This window comes from Choloepus didactylus, chromosome 8, assembly GCF_015220235.1.
Source record: "Choloepus didactylus isolate mChoDid1 chromosome 8, mChoDid1.pri, whole genome shotgun sequence".
In the NCBI taxonomy this organism is placed as follows: domain Eukaryota; kingdom Metazoa; phylum Chordata; class Mammalia; order Pilosa; family Megalonychidae; genus Choloepus; species Choloepus didactylus.
In genome coordinates, this window is record NC_051314.1 from 94,628,319 (window position 1) to 94,655,365 (window position 27,047).

The following is a 27,047-nucleotide window of genomic DNA, read 5'->3' on the forward strand; positions in this document are numbered from 1 at the left end:
TTCATGTACAAATGTATTTGGGACAAATTGATAATATGAACATTGTGCAAATACAGAACCAAGATGAGAAAGTAATGACATATTTGTAGCACAAATTATCAGGAATGTGGCTGTATTATATAGGAAAGTAGAAACTTTCAGAGCCTGGAGGTGGGGGTAGGGTAACAGAAAACTTGATATATTCTCTTTTCCTGTTAGCTGTTGTTTAGTCCAGTTGCTTCCAGTGATTGCATAATCCCATTGGTAAAAAACATTTGAATATGAGCCACTAATATAAGTACAATGGATTTATAAAAGTATATCATGTTCTACAACATGAAACACATAGAACAGAAAGTGAGAAAGATGAGCTAAAGTTCTGTTGTCAGTAATAGAGACCTATGAAAGATGATGCTAAAGCAAGACAGCCCAGTAGCAGCCAGTGATGGCAAATGTGCAAAAGGACAGCACCAGAAGGGGCAAGAAAGAAGACCCAAAGGGCCAAAAGATTATCTATGTGTAAGGGCTTTGAGCAAATATACTGAGGTTACTGGTATGAGTCCTAGGATTTGATTTTACCCTACTTGTAAGCTAATAAGCTAGCCTGTTACTGTTTCATGGATGCTGATAGAAGACACAAGACTCCCAAATCAGATACAAAGGACTTTATTACTCATAGCAAGCAGCATGAGTTATCATGTTTGTGTCAGTCTCTCTTGGTTCCCAAGTCCCACAGGGGCAATTCAGTATTAACCTAGGTGGATGCGCACACAAGTGGGTTTGAATTACAGCTGAGGAGAATAGTGAACTTGGGGAACCTACTATCCACAGCAAGCAACAGGCAAACTTGCTCTTTAATCTTGAGGGAGATATTGCCTTATCCCTCAAGACTGCTAACTACAACCAACTCTGAGAAATAACCCAGGTAAAGAGTGGTCAGAACCTTGTATTCTTCGCATATCTTGGCAAGACATTTAGGAGTACAAGAACCCATGGAAGACTGTCTCTCCCAACAGGTTTCTCAGTGATGGAAAAGGAAAGCATACATCTGAAAAAGAGAAAAGCTAGAATAAATTTTGTGTGAAGGACTAGAATTGCAGATGTTGCCATGAATTCATGGTCTTCAATATATGTAAATACTGTATAGAAATAAAAACAGATGTAAAAGTCTATGTGTGTTATAGAGCACACACAAACACACACACTCAAAGCATCCAGATCTTGGTTTCAAAAAACACTCTTCACTAAAGAGAACCTGATCTCCTTAGAGAAATGGCTGATTTTAGGGTTGGAGCACTGAAACCATAAGATAAGCTTGGAACATCTTATGTCAAGAAAGTAAGTAATCAAAGAATGAAGTGGAAATGCCAAAATGACACAGAAGCAACCCTGAAGGAACTCTCACTGGCCAAATAAAAATAATGACAGTAGTGGATCATAATCCATTAATGAAAAAGGAGTCTGTCTGATGGGCCAGCCAGAGGCCAAGACCCAACTCCCAACCCAAGAGAATACTGGAACTCTCCTGCCTGTCCCCCAGGCATCTCCTTTGTGACCAGACATTTGCTTGGTGACATGTGGACACGATCAGACCCAAGGACTGCTCCCCGCTCCAGAACAGAACCTCTTCTACATCCTCCAGAGATAGAAGAGGGGGAAGTTGACTGGGTTTTGCTGACCATGCGTGGCTCAGTTACCGCAGATGAGGTTATAGTCACAAAAAGCTTTCACCTCACTAAGGCTTTAAACTGGGATGTGCCTAGATTTCTCACTCACTGCTATTTTTTTAAAAATAACTTTTGTATTTTTTTTAAGTTTGGAAAAATCATTAAAGAAAAAAAAAATCACCATACTACAGAGATGTCAAAAAGAATGAGGTAGACTTCTATGTGTAGTTGGAAGAATTTCCAAAATATACTGTTGAGTGAAAAAAGCAAGGGGTGAGATACATAAGTGTGCTTGGGAATGCACAGCTTATCTCAGGAAAAGACAAACACAAAATTGGACAGTGGCTACCTCTAGGAGGTTTTATCTACACACTGGTTAATTTCCAAAATTGGCATATTGTACATACAATTTTGTAATCTGCTTTAAAAAAATGTAACATGCCAGAAACATTTCCCCATGTTATTAAATATTCTTCCCAATCTTGGGAGGAAAAAAAAAAAAGGAGTCTATGAGTCCTCACTGATATAAATGAACAAAGTTGTTTTTTTTTTTTTTTAAAAAAAAAAAAAGGTGGGTGGGGGTGGGAAGAAGAGAAAGCTTTTCCTTACAATGATATACCAATATAATAAATAAAGAAGTAATGGTCTAATGAGAAAATCAACCATTGAAAGCCATTATATTAATAATTAATTTAGGCAAGAAACATCAATGAATGTTTAAAGTGGAATGAGGAATGGAATATTCACATTGTTTCAAAGTATCTCCACACAAAACACTTACTAATTTCTGGGATGAGGATAAATCTAAGCAAAGAAACTTTGCAGACTTCATCTTAATCAAGCAATTAAAGTAAAAAACACCAATAAGGGGACAAATCAACAATGTATAAGTGCCACCTAACAGGATGCAATACAAAGAAAACAACATCATTTCAGGGATTTTCCTGCCAAAATTTCATGGATATAATCATGAACAAACATCGGACCCACCTAAACTGAGAAACATTCTATAAAATGTCTGACCTATACTCATCTTGCCAAAAATGGTAAGCCAAAAAAGTTAAGGAAAAGACTGAAGAGCTGTTCTACTGAAGAAGTCTACAAAAATATGACCTGTAAGCCTAGATTAGATCTTTTTGCTATAAAAGACATTGTTGGGGATTGTCAGAGACATTAATGGGATCTCTGGATGAAGGGTTTTATGGGAGCTCTTTGCATTATTTTTGCAACTTTTCCATTAATTTAAAAATTGTTTTAAAAAATTATTATTTCTAATATCCTGATATTTTCTTTCTAATATACAAAGATTCGTAGTATACACCCCACGGACAAAAACAAAAACACTGGACAGCATGATTTTCCTAATTACTTGGAACACTGTTCTCTTACCCATTTACACAACTACTCTGCATGGTTTACAATGCAGTTGATTTTTTTCTAAAACAAGTTATTTTCTAGCTATTCACTAAGTCTTTTAGGTAGGCACACTTCAATAAGCTCTACTGAAAGAGAACAGCTTACAGACAGCCAAATACATGCCAGCCAAAAAGGGCTGTAGATTTAGAAATAGCATAAAGCCTGGGACAATACTGAAGATACCCAGACAGAAGGTGCAGGAAGGTGTGCATAGTAGAGCTATTCTCTACTCCACTAGCTTGCTTTATTTTCCTTCATAAAAAGTATGTTTTGTTTCATTTTTTGTTTGCTGTCTATAATGCATACAAAAATGCAGAGCTCATGAGGGTAGGGGATTTTCATCCCCAGACCTAGAAGAGTATCTGACATATAACAAACACTCAGTAAATATTTATTGAATGAATAAATACACCATATAGAATGAACTCTTACCTTGAGAACACAGCATTACCCTCTTTTAATGCCCATGGTAGAGTTAAAAAAAAAAAAACTGATCAACTAATAAACCATTAATGATTAATGGATTTCAAAAAGGAGAGCAACCATACAGGCAGCATTCTCTGATCACTATGCAATAAGTATAGAAATTAACACTAGATAATGAACAAAGAGGGAAAAAACTCTTACTTTCTGAAAAATTTTACAACTTGCAAATAATTAATCAGATTAAAACCAAAATCACAGAATACCGAAAATACATTATGTGCCACAATCAGTATAAAATTATTACATACCAAAATCTATGGGATACAATTAAAGCTGTATTTAAAGGATATTCTAAAATCCTACTTATATAAACAAACAAGAAAAATAAGGTAATCATCGAAAACAAAATATTTTAAAAAAAAGTAGTAATGAAGTATTACAGCCTTTGTAGAAGGCAAACTGATAACAATGATTAAAATTTAAAATACATATTCCTTTTGACCTCTAATTCCACTTTTGGCAATCCATCTCATAGAAACTAAAGTACTATTTCATCAAGATATTATATATTAGAATTAATTGCAGTACTGTTTTCTACTGAAAAATAGAGTAATCAATCGGCCAGCTAAATTATCTGGCATATTCACAGCACAGAATATTACTTGGCCATTAAAAACATCCAATTTAGAGTTAAACCAAATAACCTGGAGGGATTTCCACAAGCACTGAAGGGAAAAAAAAATAGGCAACTTAGAGAAAAGTATGTATAACATGATCTCACTAACAACAATCAAAAATCCTGTTATAAATAAAGAAAAAAATATAGAAAGACATCAAGCTGTTACTATGGCTGTGAGGTTGGGAGGGTCATATATATGATTTTATTTCATTCATACAAAAGTACAATATACATATATATACACACACACACACATACACACACACACAAACTATATATAGACTTTATATATATGAAAAATAAAATGCTAAAAAAAGACAGAAAAAGAGAATTAGTAAAGATAAAAACAGAAACTGATATTTAGAAATCTGAAAAACAGAAAATCTCAAGTAAATCCAAGAACTGTTCCTTTGTGGGGTAAAAGAGAAACCATTAGCTATTCCAATAAAAAATGCTTTACACTTTTGCTTTTCACATTTAGGTCTTTATTATATCAGATATTTATTTTGGTATACCAAATGCCAAAATGTATCCAATTTCATGGTTTTTCAACTCTTTATTCTGTTTCTATTCTGGGCTATTTGACTAGCACTGTGCCACTACTCTGTTTAGATTGTTACAGCTTTGTAAGTTTTGATATACAATATTCTGTCTTCATATCTTTTTCAACACTGTTTTTTGCCATTTAGGCCTTTACTCTTTCATATTAATTTTAGAGTTAACTTGTCAACTTCCATGAAAAAAAGTTGAACAAATTTTAACTGGAACCATAGTGAATTCATACTTTGAGAACTGATATCTTTATGATACTGACTCTTCCCAGCCATGTATGTCATATACTCTCCTTTTATTCAGATCTCCTTTTAAACCCTTTAGAAACAACCTGTAATTTCCTCAACATAGGACTCATGCAGCCTTTGTTATATTTATTCCAATTATTTCTTATAGTTCTTATGCTATAGAAAATGTTTTCAAATTACATTTTCTAATTTATGCTGCTGACAGTTGATTTTATTCTATTGAACATTCCTAATTTCTCAATAGTTTTAATAATCTACACATTGTCTCAGATTTTATGCATTATATCACCTGTGAATAGTTTTGCTTCTTTCATTCTAAATCTTACACCTTTTTTTTTTTCTTGTCTCATTTGGAGGCTAAGGCCTCCATTACCATGCTGAATAGAAGTACTAATAACAAGCAACATTGTTTTGTTCTGATTTTAAAGTGAATGCTTCTACCTTTACCATTCAGTATAGCAAATGCCCTCTTATCAGGTCAAGAAAATTCTTTCGGGAGTCGGGCAAGATGGCGGCATAGAAAGGAGTGGAAACTAAGTAGTCCCCCTGGAACAACTACAAAAAACCGGAAACAACTAGTAAATAATCCAGAATAACTGCGGGGGGACAAACGAGACCATCCACTCATCATACACCAACCTGAATTGGGAGGAATGCCCGAAAACACAGCATAAAATCTGTAAGTAAAACCTGCGGAACCAGGTCGGGAGGCCCCCTCCCCCATAGCCCGAGCTGCAGAGCCGCGTGGTGCCACAGAGAAGCTCTCTCCCAACAAGCGAATACAGCTCAGCTGAGCTCCAACTGGGGTTTTAAGTAGCGAGTGTGAACTGCTCACTACAGGTACGCAGCCCCAAAAAAAACAGACAAAGGCGTTGGGTGACGACTGACCTGGGAGAGCCGGAGGGTTGCCTTGGACTGGGTCTGAAGGGGACTATCTGTTTCTTTTTTGGCTCAGTGGAGAAAGCCCCAGTCATTTTCAGTTTCCAGGGCTGTGACTCTGGGAAGGGTGGAGACACCACAAGCAGAGAGCAAGACCATTGAAATGCTAATGACCTCCACCTGAGGGGTCTGTCTTCTCTAGGAGGAAAGGGGTGGGGCCCTTTCCATTCAGAACCAGACCCCAGAGCCTGGGGGAACACGGCCATACCTCCTCACACCAGTCAAGAATTATAGGCTAAGGTGAAATCACTGCCCTCCCCCCTACGTGGGATCAGACACCCAGGGAAGTGAATCTCCCTGGCAACGTGGAATATGACTCCCAGGGAGGAATGTAGACCTGGCACCGTGGGACGGAGAACATCTTCTTGACCAAAAGGGGGATGTGAAAGGAAATGAAATAAGCTTCAGTGGCAGAGAGATTCCAAAAGGAGCCGAGAGGTCACTCTGGTGGGCACTCTTATGCACACTTTAGACAACCCTTTTTAGGTTCTAAAGAATTGGGGTAGCTGGTGGTGGATACCTGAAACTATCAAACTACAACCCAGAACCCATGAATCTCGAAGACAGTTGTGTGGAAATGTGGCTTGTGAGGGGTGACAGTGGGATTGGGAAAGCCATAAGGACCAAACACCACTTTGTCTAGTTTATGGATGGATGTGTAGAAAAGTAGGGGAAGGAAACAAACAGACAAAGGTACCCAGTGTTCTTTTTTACTTCAATTGCTCTTTTTCACTCTAATTGTTATTCTTGTTATTTTTGTGTGTGTGCTAATGAAGGTGTCAGGGATTGATTTGGGTGATGAATGTACAACTATGTAATGGTACTGTAAACAATCGAAAGTACAATTTGTTTTGTATGACTGCGTGGTATGTGAATATATCTCAATAAAATGATGATTTAAAAAAAAAAAACAAAAAAAAAAACAAAAAAAAACAAAAAAAAAAAAAAAAAAAAAAAAAAAAAAAAAAAAAAAAAAGAATTATAGGCTAACAGGCGTCACCTGCTGGGCAGAAAAGCACAGTGACCCGAGGCATCAAACAGTGGAGCAATTTTCTAAGACACACCCGCAGGGAAACCAGATACTGAATATTTCTTCCCTCTGGGACCTGAGCCTGTTCTGGTCTGAGAAAACCCGATTTGGATAACCAAGGAAACCATGCCTAGACAACAGAAAATTACAACTTACACTAAGAAAAACAAAGTTATGGCCCAGTCAAAGGAACAAACGTACACTTCAACTGAGATACAGGAATTTAAACAACTAATGCTAAATCAATTCAAAAAGTTTAGAGAAGATATTGCAAAAGAGATAGAGGCTGTAAAGGAAGAACTGGACATGTATACGGCAGAAATCAAAAGTTCAAAAAACCTGCTAGTAGAATCTATGGAAATGAAAGGCACAACACAAGAGATGAAAGGCACAATGGAAACATACAACAGCAGATCTCAAGAGGCAGAAGAAAACACTCAGGAACTGGAGAACAAAACACCTGAAAGCCTACACGCAAAGGAGCAGATGGAGAAAAGAATGAAAAAATATGAGCAACATCTCCGGGAACTCAAGGATGAAACAAAGTACAATAATGTACATATCATTGGTGTCCCAGAAGGAGAAGAGAAGGGAAAGGGGGCAGAAGCAATAATAGAGGAAATAATTAATGAAAACTTCCCATCTCTTATGAAAGACATAAAATTACAGATCCAAGAAGCGCAGCGTACTCCAAACAGAAGAGAGATGAATAGGCCTACGCCAAGACACTTAATAATCAGATTATCAAATGTCAAAGACAAAGAGAGAATCCTGAAAGCAGCAAGAGAAAAGCAATCCATTACATACAAAGGAAGCTTAATAAGACTATGTGCAGATCTCTCAGCAGAAACCATGGAGGCAAGAAGGAAGTGGTGTGATATATTTAAGATACTGAAAGAGAAAAACCGCCAACCAAGAATCTTGTATCCAGCAAAGCTGTCCTTCGAATATGAGGGAGAGCTCAAAATATTTTCTGACAAACAGACAATGAGAGACTTTGTGAACAAGACACCTGCCCTACAGGAAATACTAAAGGGAGCACTACAGGGTGATAGAAGACAGGAGTGTGTGGTTTGGAACACAATTTTGGGAGATGGTAGCACAACAATGTAAGTACAATGAACAAAGGTAACTATGAATACGGTTGAGAGAGGAAGATGGGGAGCATGTGAGACACCACAAGAAAGGAGGAAAGATAACGACTGGGACTGTGTAACTTGGTGAAATCTAGAGTATTCAACAATTGTGATAAAATGTACAAATATGTTCTTTTACGAGGGAGACCAAGCAAATGTCAACCTTGCAAGGTGTTAAAAATGGGGAGGCATTGGGGGAGGGATGCAATCAGCATAAACTAGAGACTGTAACTAATAGAATCATTGTATTATGCTTCCTTTAATGTAACAAAGGTGATATACCAAGGTGACTGCAGATAAGAGGGGGGGATAGGGGAGGCATGTTAGACACTTGACATTGGTGGTATTGTCTGATTCTTTATTCTACTTTGATTTAAGGTTATTTTTCCTTTTGCTGCTTCCTAGCTGTCATTTTTTTTGTTTCCTCTTTCTTTTGCCTCTCTACCTTCTTTGACTCTCCCTCCTGCCTTGTGGAAGGAATGTAGATGCTCTTGCTTAGTATGAGCAGAATGCTCAATTAGGATGAACTTAAATGTTTGGAAATGAACAGGGGTGTTGGTAGCAAGATGTGAGAATAACTAACAGCGCCGAATGGTGTGTGAATGAGGTGGAAAGGGGAAGCTCAGAGTCATATATGTCACCAAAAGGAAAGCTGGAGGTCAAAAGATGGAAATGTATAAAACTGAATCCTATGGTGGGCAATGTCCATGATCAACTGTACAAATACTAGAAATCACTTCATGAACCAGAACAAATGTATGACAATACAATTAGAAGTTAATAATAGAGGGGCATATAGGGAAGAACTATATACCTATTACAAACTATATACTACAGTTAGTAGTATTTCAACATTTTTTCATAAACAGTAACAAACGTACTATATCAATACTAGGAGTCAACAATTGAGGGGGGTTGGTTAGGGATAGGGGAGGTTTAGAGTTTCCTTTTCTTTTTTTCTTTTTTCATCTTTCACTTTATTTCTTGTCTGGAGTAATGAAAAGTTTCTAAAAATTGAACAAAAATTAAGTGTGATGGATGCACAGCTGTATGAGGGTACCCAGGGGCAAGTGATTGTACACTTTGGATCTTTGGATAATTGTATGGTATCTGAACAATCTCAATAAAAATGGAAAAAAAAAATGGGGAAAAGAAACAAACAAACAAACAAAAAAATTCTTTCACTCCTAGCTTGCTAAAATTTTTTACAATGACACTGCTGAATTGTATCAAAGAATTTTGCAACATCTATTCTATTGCTTGTTTTGAAAAAGGCTGTCTGCCATGGGTCCTGAGCATCCCTGCAGGTCCATGTCATGTATGCAAAATTGCAAGGCCTAATCATCCATGAATAACAAACTGCCTTGCTCTGATCCTTAAGTCTTATCATTTACTTTAGGTACCTATGGAGTCGTGCCTTCCTCTATGAGGTTGAGGTTCTTCCCTGATATTTCATAAGAGATTCCTTTCATAATTTCCAACATTATCACTGTGAAGTCATATATTCAAAAAAAAACATCAATGTGGCTAAATCTTTTTTTTTCCTAACTATTCTATCAGACACACTCTAGGAGAAACCAAAGCTAACAATGAACACAGTCCCTCCAAAATCTATTTTCACAACAGAACATTATCCATCAAAATAAAGCAACTGAGAGAATTTTTTTTAATGTGAAACACTTTGTAAAGATTCACATATTCTCAGGTTAACTGTGAAGAAAAATGCCTTCATGTTTACATATACATATGCAAGCATATACCTTATACTCCATATCATGCATTAAGAAGAGAACAAAGGCTCCTCGTTAATTATTATGAAAATAACACATTTATATTCTATTTTAATAATTAACTTGATAAAAATACATGAATAGTTCAAATATTTTAAAATATTTTTTTATTATTGGCTACAAAATGCCCATACACGTATAACAGTGCTAGTATTATATGACAAAGTCTAAAAAAGAAAATAATGCTTGTCGCTTTCAAGATTCAAGTTTCTAATAAATATTTTAGCCTTCTCCCTTGAGGTGGATTTCAACAAATAACTCAGTGAGTCAAATATCAAAGTACTTATGTTACTATTTTTATCTTTTTACCTGTATTCAGGTTGTCGACTTGCAGAATGATCATCTCTTGGCCATCTATAGCCAGATTCATCCTGTAATGTAAAAAAGTTACTTAGATATTTGTTTATATTATTTTGGTCAAGCAGGATCTATCTAACAGTACTGCTGGAAACTAGTCTCTGGGGTCAAAATAACAGGAGGACAAAAAACACTATTCTAAATTTCCCTGAACTCCAAAGGAACAAAAAGAAACAGTAAGTCATTCATTTCAACAACTAAAATAGTACACTGATTGAGAACCTGTAGCACCATTCTCGTCTATTAAAATGCTTAAATTATTTCTTTGGTAGACCCAAACAGCCTTATTGCCAAAGACACATATATGAATATCCAATGGGTAAGAACTGTTTGAGGACAAATGCTAACTTTAATCAAGCATACATATCTCAACCTTTCATTTTCAGAGTCAACTTTTAGAGTCAAGCCAAATGAAGAACTTGCTACATTCCATGTTTTCTTTTTTGACCTTTCTTCCCATTAAATACCACAATTGAAAACAATACAATAAGAAACTATCACATTTTGATATTGATAAGCTCTATTAAGATGTGACACTAAGTTTAAAATTAATCAGCAAAAGCACATTGTCCTCTAAGACAGACTTATTTGCAAAGAAGCATGAAAAGGAATCACAGAGCAATCCACACCCAATTACTTTAGGATTATACACAGAACAACACAACCTGCTAATTACTTCCACTAGGAAACACTAAGTCAGCGAAAACAAATAACCACCTTCATCTTCAGCTTCAGTGTCACATACCCTACTCTAACTTAAGTAAAATGTACTCATTTTCCTTTTCAACATTAAATACAAACAAAAGAAAACAAAAAAACTCAAGTTATAATAAAATGTTGGAACAAGCAAGTATTTGCTTTATATAACTGAACTCTGGATAAAAATAGTGTCATGAGTCCTAAGGATTACAAATTTGTTTGTTGTTTGTGTTTGTTTTAAGAGAACTAGAAGAGAGAAAATGTTGTGTAAAGTATGAAGACAAACACAACTTGTCCCAATAATGGAAGAAATTTTTGTTGAGGTACTATTATGCTATGAGTTTTTAGCAAAAACAGAAAAATCATGTTCATGAGGATTCAAATACAAACTGGTCCAATAAATCTAGAATTCCCTGTCCATACTAAATGGCTATAGGGTTTTGCTAAGATTCATAACAACTGTTTATGCAAAGGATGAATTATTTCTCCCTGAGACTGCCTGGAAAAATGGCTCCAACAGCAAAACCTAATGTTTTCTGGAATAGGGATAATGCATGATGTTTACTTTTGTAACACCAAATCCCTCTTCCTAAAGGAAGATTATGACATTTAAAAACTGAACAAAACAAAAATCAATTCTATGAAAATGAGGAAGCAAACCCCAAACTTTAGAAAGAAACAAAAGAAAACAATAGAAAGTCTCATTACCACTAATTGTCAAGGGTCACTATGATGTAGTAATAAGAGAACTGTACCCCATTCATACCCATCCTGGGCAAATCACCTTACCTCCATATACTCAAGTGTAAAGTATGGAAACTAATTTCAACTATCAAGGTGAGGTCAAATTGTATTAAAAACAATGTTTAAATATGTGCTGCTAATTACAGTATTCTATAGCAGGAAAGGAGAAAGAAAGAAAAAAGGTAGGAAAAATGTCTGGCAGGGAATATTATAAACATGCAAGCTAGGATAGAGAATTTCATCAAGGAACAGTTTCAATGAAATTCAGTGACAGATCATCACTGCAGCATTAAATCTATACTTTTAGATTAGCAAGGGTGATCAAAAGACAAATTATAATAGTAATAGTAATAATAGCAGCTAACATTGAAAAAGTGCTTACTATATGACATAGAATTTTAAGGGCTTACTTACATGAGTTAGTAAGTAGGACTTTAATAACATCTCTAACAAAAATGAGATTGATCTCAACAACTTAACCCAACTTCATCCACAGCATTTCATCATGATGAAAATAACCAAAGTAATTATAAATGGGCACATCCAGTAAGAAACGGAAACCACCTGTTCATCACTTATTGCGTATCAAGGCAATATCACCTTTATCTGGTTCTGCAAACCTCTGCCAATTTAGGGGCACGAAAAGTAGGAATTAGTCATTTAAACAGAGCTATCCAGAGTGCTTGCCCATTTTTTCCAGCACCCCAAAATCTTGACTACCGTTTCAATTTGATAGCTCTAGCAAGCAATTCAACAGAGCATCAAGCAAGAAGTATTTATTCAACTGCCGTAATGGCCAGTCACATAAATTTTTAAATTACACGAATTTTAAACTTACAGGAAATAACGATTAGTACATGGGGGAAATTTACATACTCCTCTGTGAGGTGGACCACTTCTTCGATCATGAGAAAAACTGCGACCCTCGTCATATTCTCGGTAATCAACATGACTGTAATATCTATTGTAGCTTCCTTCACCAGGTCTGTCTAGCAGTGGTGGTTTCTTTGGCACAATATTAACTACTCTATGGTAGCCATCCTAAAACAGACAAAAAAGAAATATATAAAAATCACTAATTTCTCTATTTGATTTTGGAAAGGTTTTTTGAAAGCATAGGAGTTTTTATGTTTAATCAAATAGGATAAACGTATAAACAAACAAAAACGCAATGAAATGACATGACTATAACTAATAGCAAGGTCTTCAAATAGGTTTAAGGAAATTAAACTGTTCAATGAAGAAAGCCAGATGTTCAAAATAGCATGCAACAATGTTAAAAACCAATCATAAGTTAAAGAAAAATTACAGTATTTTTATTATTTTAATAAAAAATAAACTATAGACAGTAGGAATGATACATTAGCTCTAATCCCCAACTGTCTAGGAATTGTAGAAATAAAACTATTTAAGAAAGCACAAACCTTTGGTCTACCATGTTTTATCCATACCTTCAGAAGTAATAAAATAATTTTACACATAAGCAATAACAAACAGGGAGATGATACCAAGCTGCAAAGAGCAAAAGGAAACATTTTGCTATTTTTCCAGCAGTATCAGGGAGAGGAGAGCTTTTTGCTTTACAGATTTGGAAGCAAAATAAAACCCAATGTGAAAATTTAAACTAATCTTCAAAGTAATGTGTTGTTAATGTTTTAAAGTTTTAGAAACAGGATGTGCTTTTTGTAAGGGTTGGGAGATTGAACAGAAGGAAAAGAACACCTGGCTTATACTGGTAGCTGTTGCAAAACAATGGAAGAAAAAAGATTATCTATCATACTGAAAGTGAAGTAGAGAGCTATAAAATATGTATCCATAAATAATCTGGTCTTGGGCATTTGTCGTAAGTCTTTCTATCAATACTACATGAGATATATGTGAAAGAAACTGAAAAACAAAGCTATGAAAGTGTAAGACATAATCAATATGCACTAACTGATTTGACTAAAACAAAACAAAAGCATAAAGCCCAGTTAGGGCTGGTTACCTTACCATCCTAAACCTCAGTTTTCTCATCTGTCAAATGGAACAAATACTAATATCTAACTGATGGCATTGATGTGAGAACTAAGTAAGAATGGAATGTGAAGCATTTAGTATAGTGCCTAGCACACAGTAAGTGCCCCCAAAAGTTTGCTATTTTGACTACCACCTTTGGTAGTCTATGGAAAACACTAAATTCCTCAAAATGTCTATTTCTTTAAATTACTTCTTAGCATTAATGACTAGTCTATTCAATTATTATCCAACTACTGTGTAATATTCCAATTTTCCAATGGATGGGAAATTTGACAATGTGCCTGGAAAAATAAAATCAGTAGTTCTTGTCTATTTGAGAGCTACAAAGATCTACCTATTTTTTTTTCCATGAAGATAAAAGCTGGTGTGCTTCTTTAGTATATCAGATACTAAATTGCAAGATACAGTCTATAAGCTTACTTAAAATATAGTACAAATGAATTTATTGACTCTTTCTTCTAGAAACAACCATTGTCAGAGATTTTAATTAAATCTAGTAAAAACTGAGTTTTTAAAAAATTGGGTAGTCAAAATTGCTATACTGCAATTTATAGCATTTTTCTGACTCAAAATTTCTTTACTATTCATAAATTTAGAAACACCGATTTTTCCAATTCCAAGAAACCATAAAAATTCATTCCACAATATTCTCATTTGTCTGTTTATGCTCCATCGGTGGGATGGAGGAGGGAGTATGCTTGCCTAAACTTACTTCTACAAATAGGAAATTACACTACAAAACAGCCTATTCCAATATATAACTACCCTAGTTATTAGAAAGTTATTTCAGGATTGTAAATGTACATGGTAAAACTTTTAAAGAAGTAAAACTTGAATCACATTTAAGTGATTTAACAAACTGCATTTACTGAATAATATTATCTAAAAATAATCATTCCAAAAATGTTAATCAGCAGAAGAAAAAAACTCCTAAGAGCAGCTGTGGTATATGGCAATGAATATCGAATTGGCATTTTCTTTATGCTTTGAGAAAGTGTTCACATTTAAGTACATTATATTATTTCTGCTCTGTAATCTTAAAGAAAACTTCCTAGATATATGAGAAGATTTAAGAAAAAAGATCATTGCAGGAGCCTTTGAAAAACTAAGAACAGTATTTTCAGAGAGTTCATGTTTTATCCAGATTTACCATTCAGGGATTTCTTTTTCCTTTCCACAAAATCTATGATGATTGGCAAAGATTTCAGAATTTCCCTTTCAAAAGCCATATATAAGAAAATTCAAGCAGTATTTTACATCACTTGCATTGCCAGATCTCAGTGGAAATACCACTACTGTTTGAAATTCTTATAAAAATCTTATGTTGAGCTGTGTAAACATGCAATTTTTCTTTCTAAATGCTAACATAAGTACATGTAGCTTCAGGTACTGATAAGTTTGGAACCTCCATTTTAGAAACATCATTGAAAACAATGGCACCATTACATACAGAATATTCCATAGCAGAAATAATACTCATGACTTACACAAAATATCTGAAAAGGCTTTATTAAGGGCTGAGAAAAAGTTTGACAGTTCCTCAGAAAATTAAATATAGAAATACCATATGACTTCAGCAATTCCATTTTTAGGTTATACCCCAAGGAATTGAAAGCCAGGATTCAGACACCTGTACACCAATGTTCATAGCAGCATTATTCACAATAACCAAAAGGTGGAAACAACCCAAGATTCCATCAACAGATGAATGGACAAACAAAATATGGTACATAGTCATACAATGGAATACTATTCAGCCATAAAAAGGAATGAAGTTCTGATAAATGCTACAACATGGATTATCTGAAAATATGCTAAGTAAAATAAGCCAGACCAAAAAAAAAGGGGGCAGTATGGTAAGATTCCACGTATATGAAATATCTAGAATAAGCAAATTCATAGAGACAGAAAGAAGAGACAAGATGATCAGGGGCTATAAACTTTAAAGGGAAAAGAGTTTCTATTTTGGGTGATGAAAAATTTGGGCAATGGAAAGTGGTGATGGTATCATAACAGTTTGAAAGGATAACAGGGTCATTTTCAATTAACTAAAAAATCAGCTGAATGGAGTTAAAACATTTCTGTTACTTCAAATCCAAGTATTTCAAATCTTTGAGTTTGTAATAAAAATCTAAATTTACCTCAAGGAAATCAATTTTTGCAGCTTCTGTTCATAGTAATCATTATAAAAAATATCTATAACTTCCCTATCAATTAAAGCAGTAAATAAATTTAATACAACAATGGCTTACTTCTACCATGTACCAATTTCCAGTGGCTGTTAGGAGAATTTCCAAAAAATATGTACAGGACCTACTGGATTTGCTCCTTCAAAGTTAGTGTTAATAGAATAATCAGTCAGATTGAAGATTAAAAGTATAAATAACCTATACTTTTTAAAACCTACTATTTTATTTGATCATTTATCTACTCCAGCAAAATGCAGAAATAAAAAAAACTTGCATATAAACTTAAATATTCTTTTAGTTTCCTAGCTGGTAAAACAAATAACATACAATGGATTGGCTTAACAGGAATTTATTGGCTCATGGTTTCAGAAGCTTATTCTTAAGACTTGCTTTCTCCTGGGTTTGGTATCATCTGGCTGGCCAGCAATCTCTGGAGTTCCTTGGCTTTTCCATCACATGGGAACGCTTAAGACAACATCTTTTTTTCTCTTCCAGGTTCCGTTAACTTCCAGCTTTTGGTTGCTCCCATGGCTTCTCTCTCTGTGGCCTTCTCTATAAAGTCTCCAGGAATAGGATTCAGATCCAACCTGATTCATTCGAGTCACACCTGAACTGAAGTAACCTCGTTATAAGGTCTTATTTACAGTGAAACCCACAGAATGGATTAAGATTAAGAACATGTCTTTCGAGGGTACATAACTCCAAGCCACCATAGTCCATCCTGTGAACTCCAAAAACGCATGTTCTTCCCACATGCAAAATACATTCATTCCATCACAACAGCCTTAAGCCCATAACAATCAGTTATGGGTGTGGTCTGTGCTGGGGTAAAATTTCTGGCTGATGGACCTGTGAAACCTAGAAAGCAAGTAATCTACATCCAATATACAATGAAGGGAAAGGCATAGAATAAACATTCCCATTCCAGAAGACTGAAATTGGAAGGAAAGTAGGGCTCACAGGTTCCAATCAAGCCCAAAACAGAAGGGCAAATTCCATTAGATCTTAAGGCCTAAGCACCATCTGTGACTTAATGCTGTTACTTAGCCTCATGAAGCAGCAGCCCCACCCCTTCCAAATGCTTCTCCAACAACCATGCTGTCCTCAACTGGGATGTAGGCCCCACCCTCTCTGAGCATTGGAATGGTGGCCAGGCTCTCTACAATGTGGCAGTACTCTCCCCAAACAACAGGGTGCAAGGCCCACCCCCTCCAAGTGCCAGGACAGATGGCCTGCTCCCTCCAAGGGCAGGGGCAGCTTCACTCTTTCCACACATGAGAGGGCCTGCTCTCTTGGCCTGAGATGGCATAGGTCCAGACATCAGCTTCCATGATTCTGCCCTTGAAGCCATTCTTCCTCCAATTCGCTCCTGCTCTGTCCCTTTCAGCCTAGGCTGGCAGTGGTTCTGCTCATACAATCTTGCAAAAAACTTGCTGGCTCTGAGTGCAATTCAAGCAGGTCCAAACTATCAGACAATAGAACTTTTCACAGATCCTTCCTGGATAATTGCATCTCCAATCCTGACTTCCACTGATGTGGCTGACAGGATCCATGTTCAGACACAACCTCTTTAGCAAAGGGTTGTTCAGTTAAACACTCAAATGGAGCCCTGTTCTCTGGAGATTCACTTCCCAGAAGCTCAAGGGAGCCCTGAAAGAGCCACTTCCAGCTCTAGACCCAGAGCATGCTATCTGGATAGGACAAGAATTTTCCAAATTATTAACTACCAGTTTCCTTAAGCTTAACAGTTCAATTCTCAGTTTATCTCTTTCCTCTCTCATTTCACCATCAGCTGCAAGGAGAAACCAGGCTGCACCTTCCACACATAGCATGGAAATGTCTTCAGCTAGAAATCCAAGTTCATCACTTAGAAGTTCCACTTTCAATCTGACATCAGGACACAGTCTTGCCAAGTTCTCTGCTACTTTATAACAAGGATCATCTTTCCTCCAGTTTCCAATAACACTTTCATCACTTTCTTCTAAGGCCCCATTGAAAATGCTTTTAACGTCCATATTTCTACTGAAAGTATCTTCAAGGCAATCTAGACTTTTTCTATCAAGCACCTCACAATTCTTTCTGCCTCTACTTATTTCCACATATTTAGCTATTTGTCATAGAAGCACCCCACTTTCTGGTACCAAAAACTGTTTTAGTTTCCCATGCTAAAACAAATACAATGGATTGGCTTAACAACAGGAATTTACTATCTCTCAGTTTCAGAGGCTAGAAGTTTTGCTTCCTCCCGGGCAATTTGGGGTTCCTTGGCTTTCCACCACATGGGAATGTATATGGCGGCGTCTTTTCCTTTCTTTTCTGGGTGCTGTTTACTTTCAGTTTCTGGCTGCTCCCTGTGGCTTCTTTCTTTGCGGCCTTCCCTATAAAGCTTTCAGGAATAGGATTAAGACCTATCCTGATTAACTCAGGCCACCTCTTACTGAAGAAATCTCATCATAAGGTCCTATTTTCAATGGGTAAAGCTTAAGAACATATTTCTGGGGTACATAACACCAAGCCACCACAAATACATCTACTAAAGGTTACAATTATATAATGTTTATATTTTCATAATTGTTGATATCTAATAGGTAAGACAATTTGATACTACAAAGTCTTGAATTTCTAAAATAATGATTTTTGAAGTTTACTTGTACTACTGAAAATCTGATCAGAGTAAGCTATGTATCAAATTTGTTTTGCAATTTTGAAATTTAAAATGGTGATTGTGTTTTACAAAATAAGTAATTATTACCTGAGAAATGTTTTTATTTCAATAAACACATCAAGTTGATGGCTTATGTTTCACTCAATATATAAATCTGTTCCAAATTCTCTACCACAAATATTTACTTTCACTATTAATTGTGTACAAATTGTGGGGGTTATCATGTTTCTTTAAATCATTTCCTTTCCAACACTTCTTTAAAAGACATTTTGTACCCATTCTAACACTAAAATATTTCATTAAAAATAAAATTTTGAATACATAACTCCCCCCATTTTTAAGCATTCTTAGCTTTTAGAGACACATACTGAAATATTTATTTACACTTGAAATACAGTATCTTGAATTTCCTTGAAAATAATCTGGAATGGAAGTGATAGAGGTATAGACAGAACAAGATTGCCTATGAATTGATAATTGTCACTTAGATGATTTATCCATGGCTAGTTCATTATATTATTTTGTCTACTTTCATACGCATTTAAAAGTCAGAGAGGATATAGAATTTGGAACAACCAACCAAAGATGTTCAAACAAATCTCCTAAAACAATTCAAGAAGATGAAGAAAAATATGGATAAAGAGACAGAGGATATTAAGACAACATTGGATGACCATAAATAAGAATCTGAAAGCATGCAAAGAAAAATAACAACTTATGGGAATGAGAGGTACAAAAGATAAGATTAAAAATACACTAGAGGCATACAACAGCAGATTTCAATAGGCAGAAGAAAGGATCAGCAACCTACAAGACAGGTCATCTGAAACTGAACAGAAAAAGAGCAGAGAAAAGAACGAAAAATTTTGAGAACGGTCTCAGGGAATTGAATGACAGCATAAAGCACATATACACATACATGTCGTGGGTGTCCCAGAAAGAGAGGAGAAGGAAAAAGGAGCAGAAAGAATATCTGAGGAAATAGTGGCCAAAAACTTCCAAACTCTTAAGAAATAAATATATATATATATTTAAGAAAGGCAACATACTCCAAACAGAATAAATCCAAATCGACATACTACAAGCACATACCAATTAGACTATCAACTGCTAAAGATAAAGACAGAATTCTGAAAGCAGCAAGAGAAAAGCAATCTAGCACATACAACAGATCCTAAATGAGACTAAGTTCCAATTTTTCATAAGAAACCATGGAGGGAAGAAGTCAGTGAAATGACATATTTAAGATACTGAAAGAAAAAACCTGCCAGCCAAGAATTGTCTATCTGGCAAACCCATCCTTCAAAATTGAAGGAAAATTTAAAATATTCACAGATAAACAGACACTGAGAGAGTTCAGCAACAAAAGAACTACCTCATAAAAATTACTAAAGAGAGTGCTGCTGGTTGAAATTAAGACAGAAGAAAAAGGTTTGGAGAAGAGTGTAGAAATGAGTATTATCAGAAAGAGAACTAAAAGGGTAAAACGACAAACAAAAACAAATGTGACATATAAAAGCCAAAGAATAAAATGGTTGAAAAAAGCACTGCATTTACAGTAATAACACTGAAAGTTAATGGATTAAACACCCCAATCAAGACACACATTGGCAGGATGGATTAAAAAAAAAAAAAGATACATTTAAATGCTGTCTACACAACCCTTTTTAGGTTCTAAAGAATTGGGGTAGCTGGTGGTGGATACCTGAAACTATCAAACTACAACCCAGAACCCATGACTCTCGAAGACAATTGTATAAAAATGTAGCTTATGAGGGATGACAATGGGATTGGGAAAGCCATAAGGACCACACTCCACTTTGTCTAGTTTATGGATGGATGAGTAGAAAAATAGGGGAAGGAAACAAACAGACAACGGTACCCAGTGTTCTTTTTTACTTCAATTGCTCTTTTTCACTCTAATTATTATTCTTGTTATTTTTGTGTGTGTGCTAATGAAGGTGTCAGGGATTGATTTAGGTGATGAATGTACAACTATGTAATGGTACTGTAAACAATCGAAAGTACGATTTGTTGTGTATGACTGCATGGTATGTGAATATATCTCAATAAAATGAAGATAAAAAAATAAGGGTTATGGGATGGTTTGGGTGTTCTTGTTTATTTTTATATTTTTTTAATTTTGCATATATTTTTCTCTTTCTTTTGGAGTAATGAAATTGCTCAAAAATTGATTGTGGTGATGAATGCACAGCTATATGATGATACTCTGTGCCACTGATTGTATACTTTGGATGGAATATATGATGTGTGAGTATGTCTCAATAAAATTACATTCTAAAAAAAATAATAATAATAAATAAATAAATGCTGTCTACAAGAGATTCACCTTAGACCCAAAGATGAAAATAGGTTGAAAGAGAAATTCTGGAGAAAGATATTCCATGCAAATGGTAACCAAAAAAGAGCTGCAGTAGCTATACTAACATCTGACAAAATAGATTTTAAAGCAAAATGTTGTAAGAGACAAAGAAAGGCATTATATACTATTAACAAGGGGCAATCCACCAAGAAAAAAATAACAATCATAAATATTTATGCATCTAACGAGAGCGTACCAAAATACATGAGGCAAAACTGAAAGGAGTAATAGCAGTCTCTGCAATAGTTGGAGATTTCAATATACCACTCTCCCCAATAGATAGAATTCTATTAATAGAGGATCAATAAGGAAACAGAAAACAGGAATAATTTGATAAATGAACTAGACCTAACATCATATACAGAACACTACACCCTAAAACAGCAGGATATACATTCTTTTCAGGTGCTCATGGATCATTCTCCAGGACAGACCACACGTTAGGTAAGAAAACAGGTCTCAATAAATTTAAAAGGATCAAAATTATTACAAAGCACTTTCTCTGCTCCTAATGGAACAAAGCTGGAAATCAATAACAGGAGAACTGGAAAATATCCAAACATAAGGAGGCTAAACAACACAGAATTAAACAAACAGTGGATCAAAGAAGAAATTACCAATCAATAAATATCTCGAGATGAATGAAAAAGAGAACACAACATATCAAAACTTATAAGATGCAGTGAAGGAAGTTCTGAGAGGGAAATTTATAGCCCTAAACACCTACATTAAGAAGGAAGAAAGAGCTAAAATCAGTGACCTAACTGCACACCTGGAGGAACTAGAAAAAGAACAGCAAACTAATACCAAAGCAAGCGGAAGGAAAGAACTAACAAAGATTAGAGCAGAAATACATGAAATTGAGAACAAAAATACAGGAGAGAATTAACAAAACCAAAAGGTGGCTCTTTGAGAAGATCCATAAAATTGACAAACCCTTGGCTACAATGACAAAGAGAAAAAGAGAGAAGATGCAAATAAATAAAACCAGAAATGAGAGGAGGGACATTACTACTGACCCCCACAGAAATAAAAAAGGATCATAAGAGGATACTATGAACAACTGTATGCCCATAAATTAAACAACTTAGGTGAAATGGACAACTTACTAGAAACAGATGAACAACCTACACTGACTCCATTAGAAATAGAAGAACTCAACAAGCCAACCACAAGTAGAGATTGAATCAGTCATCAAAAACTCCTAACAAATAAAAAGTACAGGACCAGATGGCTTCACAGGTGAATGCTACCAATCATTCCCAGAAAAATTAATACCAATTCTGCTCAAACTCTTCCAAAACATGGTAGAGGAGGGAACACTGCTACATTCTATGAAGCCAACATCACCCTAATACCAAAGCCAGCTGAAGATACTACAAGAAAGAAAAATTACAGACCAATCTCTCTAATGAATATAGATGCAAAAATCCTCAACAAAATACTTGCAAATTGAATCCAACAGCACAATAAAGAATTCTACACCATGATCAAGTGGGTTTTATTCCAGGTATGCCATGTGGTTCAACACAAAAAAATTAATGAACAAATCAAACATGAAAAACCACATGATTAAATATCAATAGACGTAAAAAAGGCATTTGAGGCGGGGGGCGGGCCAACGGCGGCGAAGGGATAGCCGGGGCCGGACTGGTCCCCCGCGGGCCGGCCCCTCGGCCCTGCCCCCGCCTCGCCTGCGTGTGGGAGCCGCGCGCACTGCTCGGTGTCTCCTTGGGGCTCTTTCCTGGTGCTCTGTGTGCGCTGCACATGTGCAGTCGAAAAATCATTGTTTCTTCTCTGGAGGGTGAACATTTATAGAATTGATTTCAAGGATCTGGTAACATGGCAAAAGATGCCGGTCTAATAGAAGCCAATGGAGAACTAAAGGTCTTTATAGACCAGAATCTTAGTCCTGGAAAAGGTGTGGTATCATTAGTAGCTGTTCATCCTTCGACAGTAAACACCCTTGGAAAGCAACTCTTGCCAAAAACCTTTGGACAGTCCAATGTCAACATTGCACAGCAAGTGGTAATTGGTACACCTCAGAGACCTGCAGCGCCAAATACTATCCTGGTAGGAAGTCCACACACCCTTAACACACACTTTGTATCACAGAACCAGGCTTCAGACTCCTCACCTTGGTCTGCTGGGAAACGCAACAGAAAAGGAGAGAAGAATGGCAAGGGCCTGAGGCATTTTTCAATGAAGGTTTGTGAGAAGGTTCAGCGGAAAGGAACCACTTCCTATAACGAAGTGGCAGATGAACTGGTCGCGGAGTTCAGTGCTGCTGATAACCATATTTTACCAAATGAATCAGCTTATGACCAGAAGAATATAAGACAACGAGTCTACGATGCCTTAAATGTCTTAATGGCCATGAACATTATCTCTAAGGAGAAGAAAGAAATCAAATGGATTGGTCTGCCTACAAACTCGGCTCAGGAATGTCAGAATTTAGAGGTAGAGAGACAGAGAAGACTTGAAAGAATAAAACAGAAACAGTCCCAACTTCAAGAACTTATTCTACAGCAAACTGCCTTCAAGAATTTGGTGCAGAGAAACCGCCAAGCAGAGCAGCAAGCGAACCGGCCCCCTCCCTCCAACTCCGTCATCCACCTCCCATTCATCATCGTGAACACCAGCAAGAAGACCGTGATCGACTGCAGTATTTCTAACGACAAATTTGAGTTATCTGTTTAATTTTGACAACACGTTTGAAATCCATGATGACACAGAAGTATTAAAGCGAATGGGAATGGCTTGTGGATTAGAATCAGGAAGCTGTTCTGCCGAAGACCTTAAAATGGCAAGAAGTTTGGTACCTAAAGCTCTGGAACCGTATGTGACAGAAATGGCTCAGGGATCAATCGGCGGTGTATTTGTCACATCATCAGGTTCAACTTCAAATGGCACAAGGCTTTCTGCCAGTGACTTGACCAACGGTGCAGATGGGACATTGGCCACAAGTTCCAGCGGGTCTCAGTACAGCGGCTCCAGGGTGGAGACGCCCGTGTCTTATGTTGGGGAAGATGATGATGACGACGATGACTTTAATGAAAATGATGATGAAGACTGATTTTCTTGGCTTGTAGACTCCCCTTCCCCCTTCAAATTCAGCTTCAGGAAAAAATTGTTAGGGAAGAGAAACTTTTGTTTTTTTAATGTGGGTTTTTCTCTTTTCTTTTTGGCCTACTCCCAAGAAGATATTGGTAAGCTATTGACTTTAGATACGCACCTCCAATAAGCAAGCAAGGATGTTTTTTTGTAGGATTTTTTAAAATGTGGTGTGGATGTGTGTTTTGACACCAGTGTGCTGATGCAGAGTCTTTATTTACTTCTTAGGATTTTGTGTTTTCATTTTCTAATTTTTTTTTTTAATTCAGAGTTCATTTTTGCCCCCTTAACAATTCTGCTGAGTTTGCTGAAGAAATTGTACATCATCCACATCAATGACAATAAAATGCTATCCTTTTGTGGAAAATGGTACACTGAATGCCCATTTATTTGCAGTGTGTTTTGAATGGTGCCACTAACCAATGGATAGCAAGATGACATAGCAAGTTTTTATTTTATTAAATCATGCAGTATCCAAAGAACCAAGCAAAATAGCAAAGCTCTACTTTTTTAAACATTAAGTGCCATAAATTTTATTATGCCTTTATTTTCCCTTAAATTATCTAAACTATTGTGATTCCATCAAGCTTATACTTTTTTTTGCTCTATTTTGTAGCAAATTACAAAGGTTTTTTTGTTTGTTTTTGTTTTTGTTTGTTTGATAAAAGTTTATTGCCATGCTGGTGCAGCTATATAAACTATCTTGAAGGCTTGAAATGGTTTATTGCTTATGGTAAAATTTGCCTGATTTCTTACAGGCAACGTCTGGAACTTTTTATTATATAGTTGTTTACATACTTATAAGTCTATCATTTAAAGACATGTACTGAAACAAATGCTGTATTTGTTTCGTAAGCATCTTCCTGTAATCTATTATAAAGTTGAAATTAAATATAGAGAATGTTTTAACAGTTTTTTAACTCAAAATTTGTCAATCATTTTTAATAGTTCTTTTTTTATAAAAAGAAAAAAGGAATTTCAGGACAGGCAGTAGTCTCTTTTAAAATTTATTCACAAAACAATTAACTGCACAGTTGCTGTTAGCTGCCTTTTCTAAAACGATAGTCTTTTTATTGAAACACAAATAAACTTTTCTGTAATATTTTATGGAATATAAAGAGACTTTAATTGTTTGACTTGTTTAACTTGGCACTGTTAGTTTTTATTAATAAAACGTGCATGGGCATTTAAAAAAAAAAAAAAAAGGCATTTGACAAAGTCCAGCATCTCTTCTTGATAAAGACACTTAGAAAGAGAGGAATAAAAGGAAACTTCCTCAACTTGATAAAGGGCATATATGAAAAACCCAGAGCTAATATCGTACTTAATAGTGAAAGACTGAAAGCTTTCCCTCTAAGATCTGGAATAAGACAAGGATGCCCCCTGTAACCACTGCTATTCAACATTGTACTGGAAGTTCTGGCAAGAGCAACTAGGCAAGAAAAATAAAAGGCATTCAAATTGGAAAGAAAGAAGTAAAACTTTCACTATTTGCAGGTGACACAATGCTATATTTAGAAAGTGCCGAAAAATCTACAACAAAGCCACCAGACCTAATAAATGAGTTCAACAAAGTGGTGGAATACAAGATTAACATGCAACAACCAGTAGTGTTTCTATACAATTGTAATGAGCAATCTGAGGAGGAAATCAGGAAATGAATTCCATTTACAATAGCAACTAAAGGAATCAAATATCTAGGAATAAATTTAACCAAGGAGGTAAAGGACCTGTATTCAGAAAACTACAAAACATTGCTAAAAGAAATCAAAGACCTAAATAAACAGAAGGACATCCATGTTTGTGGATTGGAAGACTAAGTACCATTAAGATGTCAAGTCTACCCAAACTGATTTACAGATTCAACGTAATCTCAATAGGGTGGAGGAGGGGGGTGATTTGGGTGTTCTTTTTTATCTTTATTTTTATTCTTTATTCTTATTCTGTTTCTTTCTGGTATAAGGAAAATGTTCAAAAATAGATTGGGGTGATAAATGCACAATGATATGATGGTACTGTGAACAGTTGATTGTACACCAAAGATGACTGTATGGTATGTGAATATATCTAAATAAAACTGAATTCAAAAAAAAAATCCAATGGCATACTCTGAAGAACTGGAAATGCCAATTATCAATTTTATTTGGAAAGGTAATGGGTCCCAAAGAGTCAAAAAAATCTTGAAAAATAACATTGACGTTGGAAGACTCACATTTCCTGACTTTAAAGCATATTACAAAGCTACAGTGGTCAAAACAGCACAGTACTGGCAAAAAGACAGACATATGTATCAATGGAACCAAACTGAGAGTTCAAATAGAGACCTGTGTATTTATGGTCAATTATCATTGACAAGGCTGCCCAGTCCACTCAACTGGGACATAACAGTCTCTTCAACAAATGGTGCTGTGAGAACTGCAAATCCAAAGCCAAAAGAATGAAAGAAGACCCCTATATCACACTATATACAAAAATTAATTCAAAATAGATCAAAAAAAATAGATCAAAGACCTAAATATAACAGCCACAACCACAAAACTCCTAGAAGAAAATTGAGGGAAACATCTTCAAGATCTTGTGATAGGTGGTGGTTTCTTAGACCTTACAACCACAAGTACAACAAAAGAAAAAATAGATAATGGACCTCCTCAAAATTGAAGACTTTTGCACTTCAAAGGCCTCTGTCAAAAAGGTGAAAAGTCAGCCTACTCAATGGGAGCAAATATTTGGAAACCACATATCTGATAAGGGTTTAATATCCAGAATATATAAAGAAATCCTACAACTCAGCAATAAAAAGACAAACAACCCAATTAAGAAATGGGCAATAGACTTGGACAGCCGTTTTTCCAAAGAGGAAATACAAATGACTAAAAGCACACGAAAAGATGCTCAACATCGCTAGCTATTACAGAATCAAAACCACAATGAGATAGTATCTCACACCTACTAGAATGATCAATAAAACAAACAGAAAACTACAAGTGTTGGAGAGGATGTGGAGAAATAAGACAC

At 35.7% G+C, this 27,047-nt stretch overlaps 1 protein-coding gene and 1 pseudogene across 13 annotated transcripts in view; one reads left to right on the top strand and one right to left on the bottom strand.

The window, feature by feature from the left end:
• PPHLN1 (periphilin 1) overlaps window positions 1-27,047 on the bottom strand; it is a 195,639-nt gene that overhangs the window by 128,539 nt on the left and 40,053 nt on the right. For 9 of the 13 annotated variants that reach the window (XM_037848306.1, XM_037848304.1, XM_037848303.1 and 6 more), the window contains 2 exons: window positions 12,539-12,703; window positions 10,172-10,233 (listed from right to left, as the gene is read on the bottom strand). In XM_037848306.1, coding sequence (XP_037704234.1) covers window positions 10,172-10,233; window positions 12,539-12,703 — 227 coding nt within the window. The remainder of the gene's footprint in view (window positions 1-10,171; window positions 10,234-12,538; window positions 12,704-27,047) is intronic. The other 4 variants (XM_037848313.1, XM_037848311.1, XM_037848310.1 and 1 more) reach the window with 1 other exon arrangement.
• On the top strand, window positions 22,701-24,498 carry LOC119543461 (annotated as a pseudogene).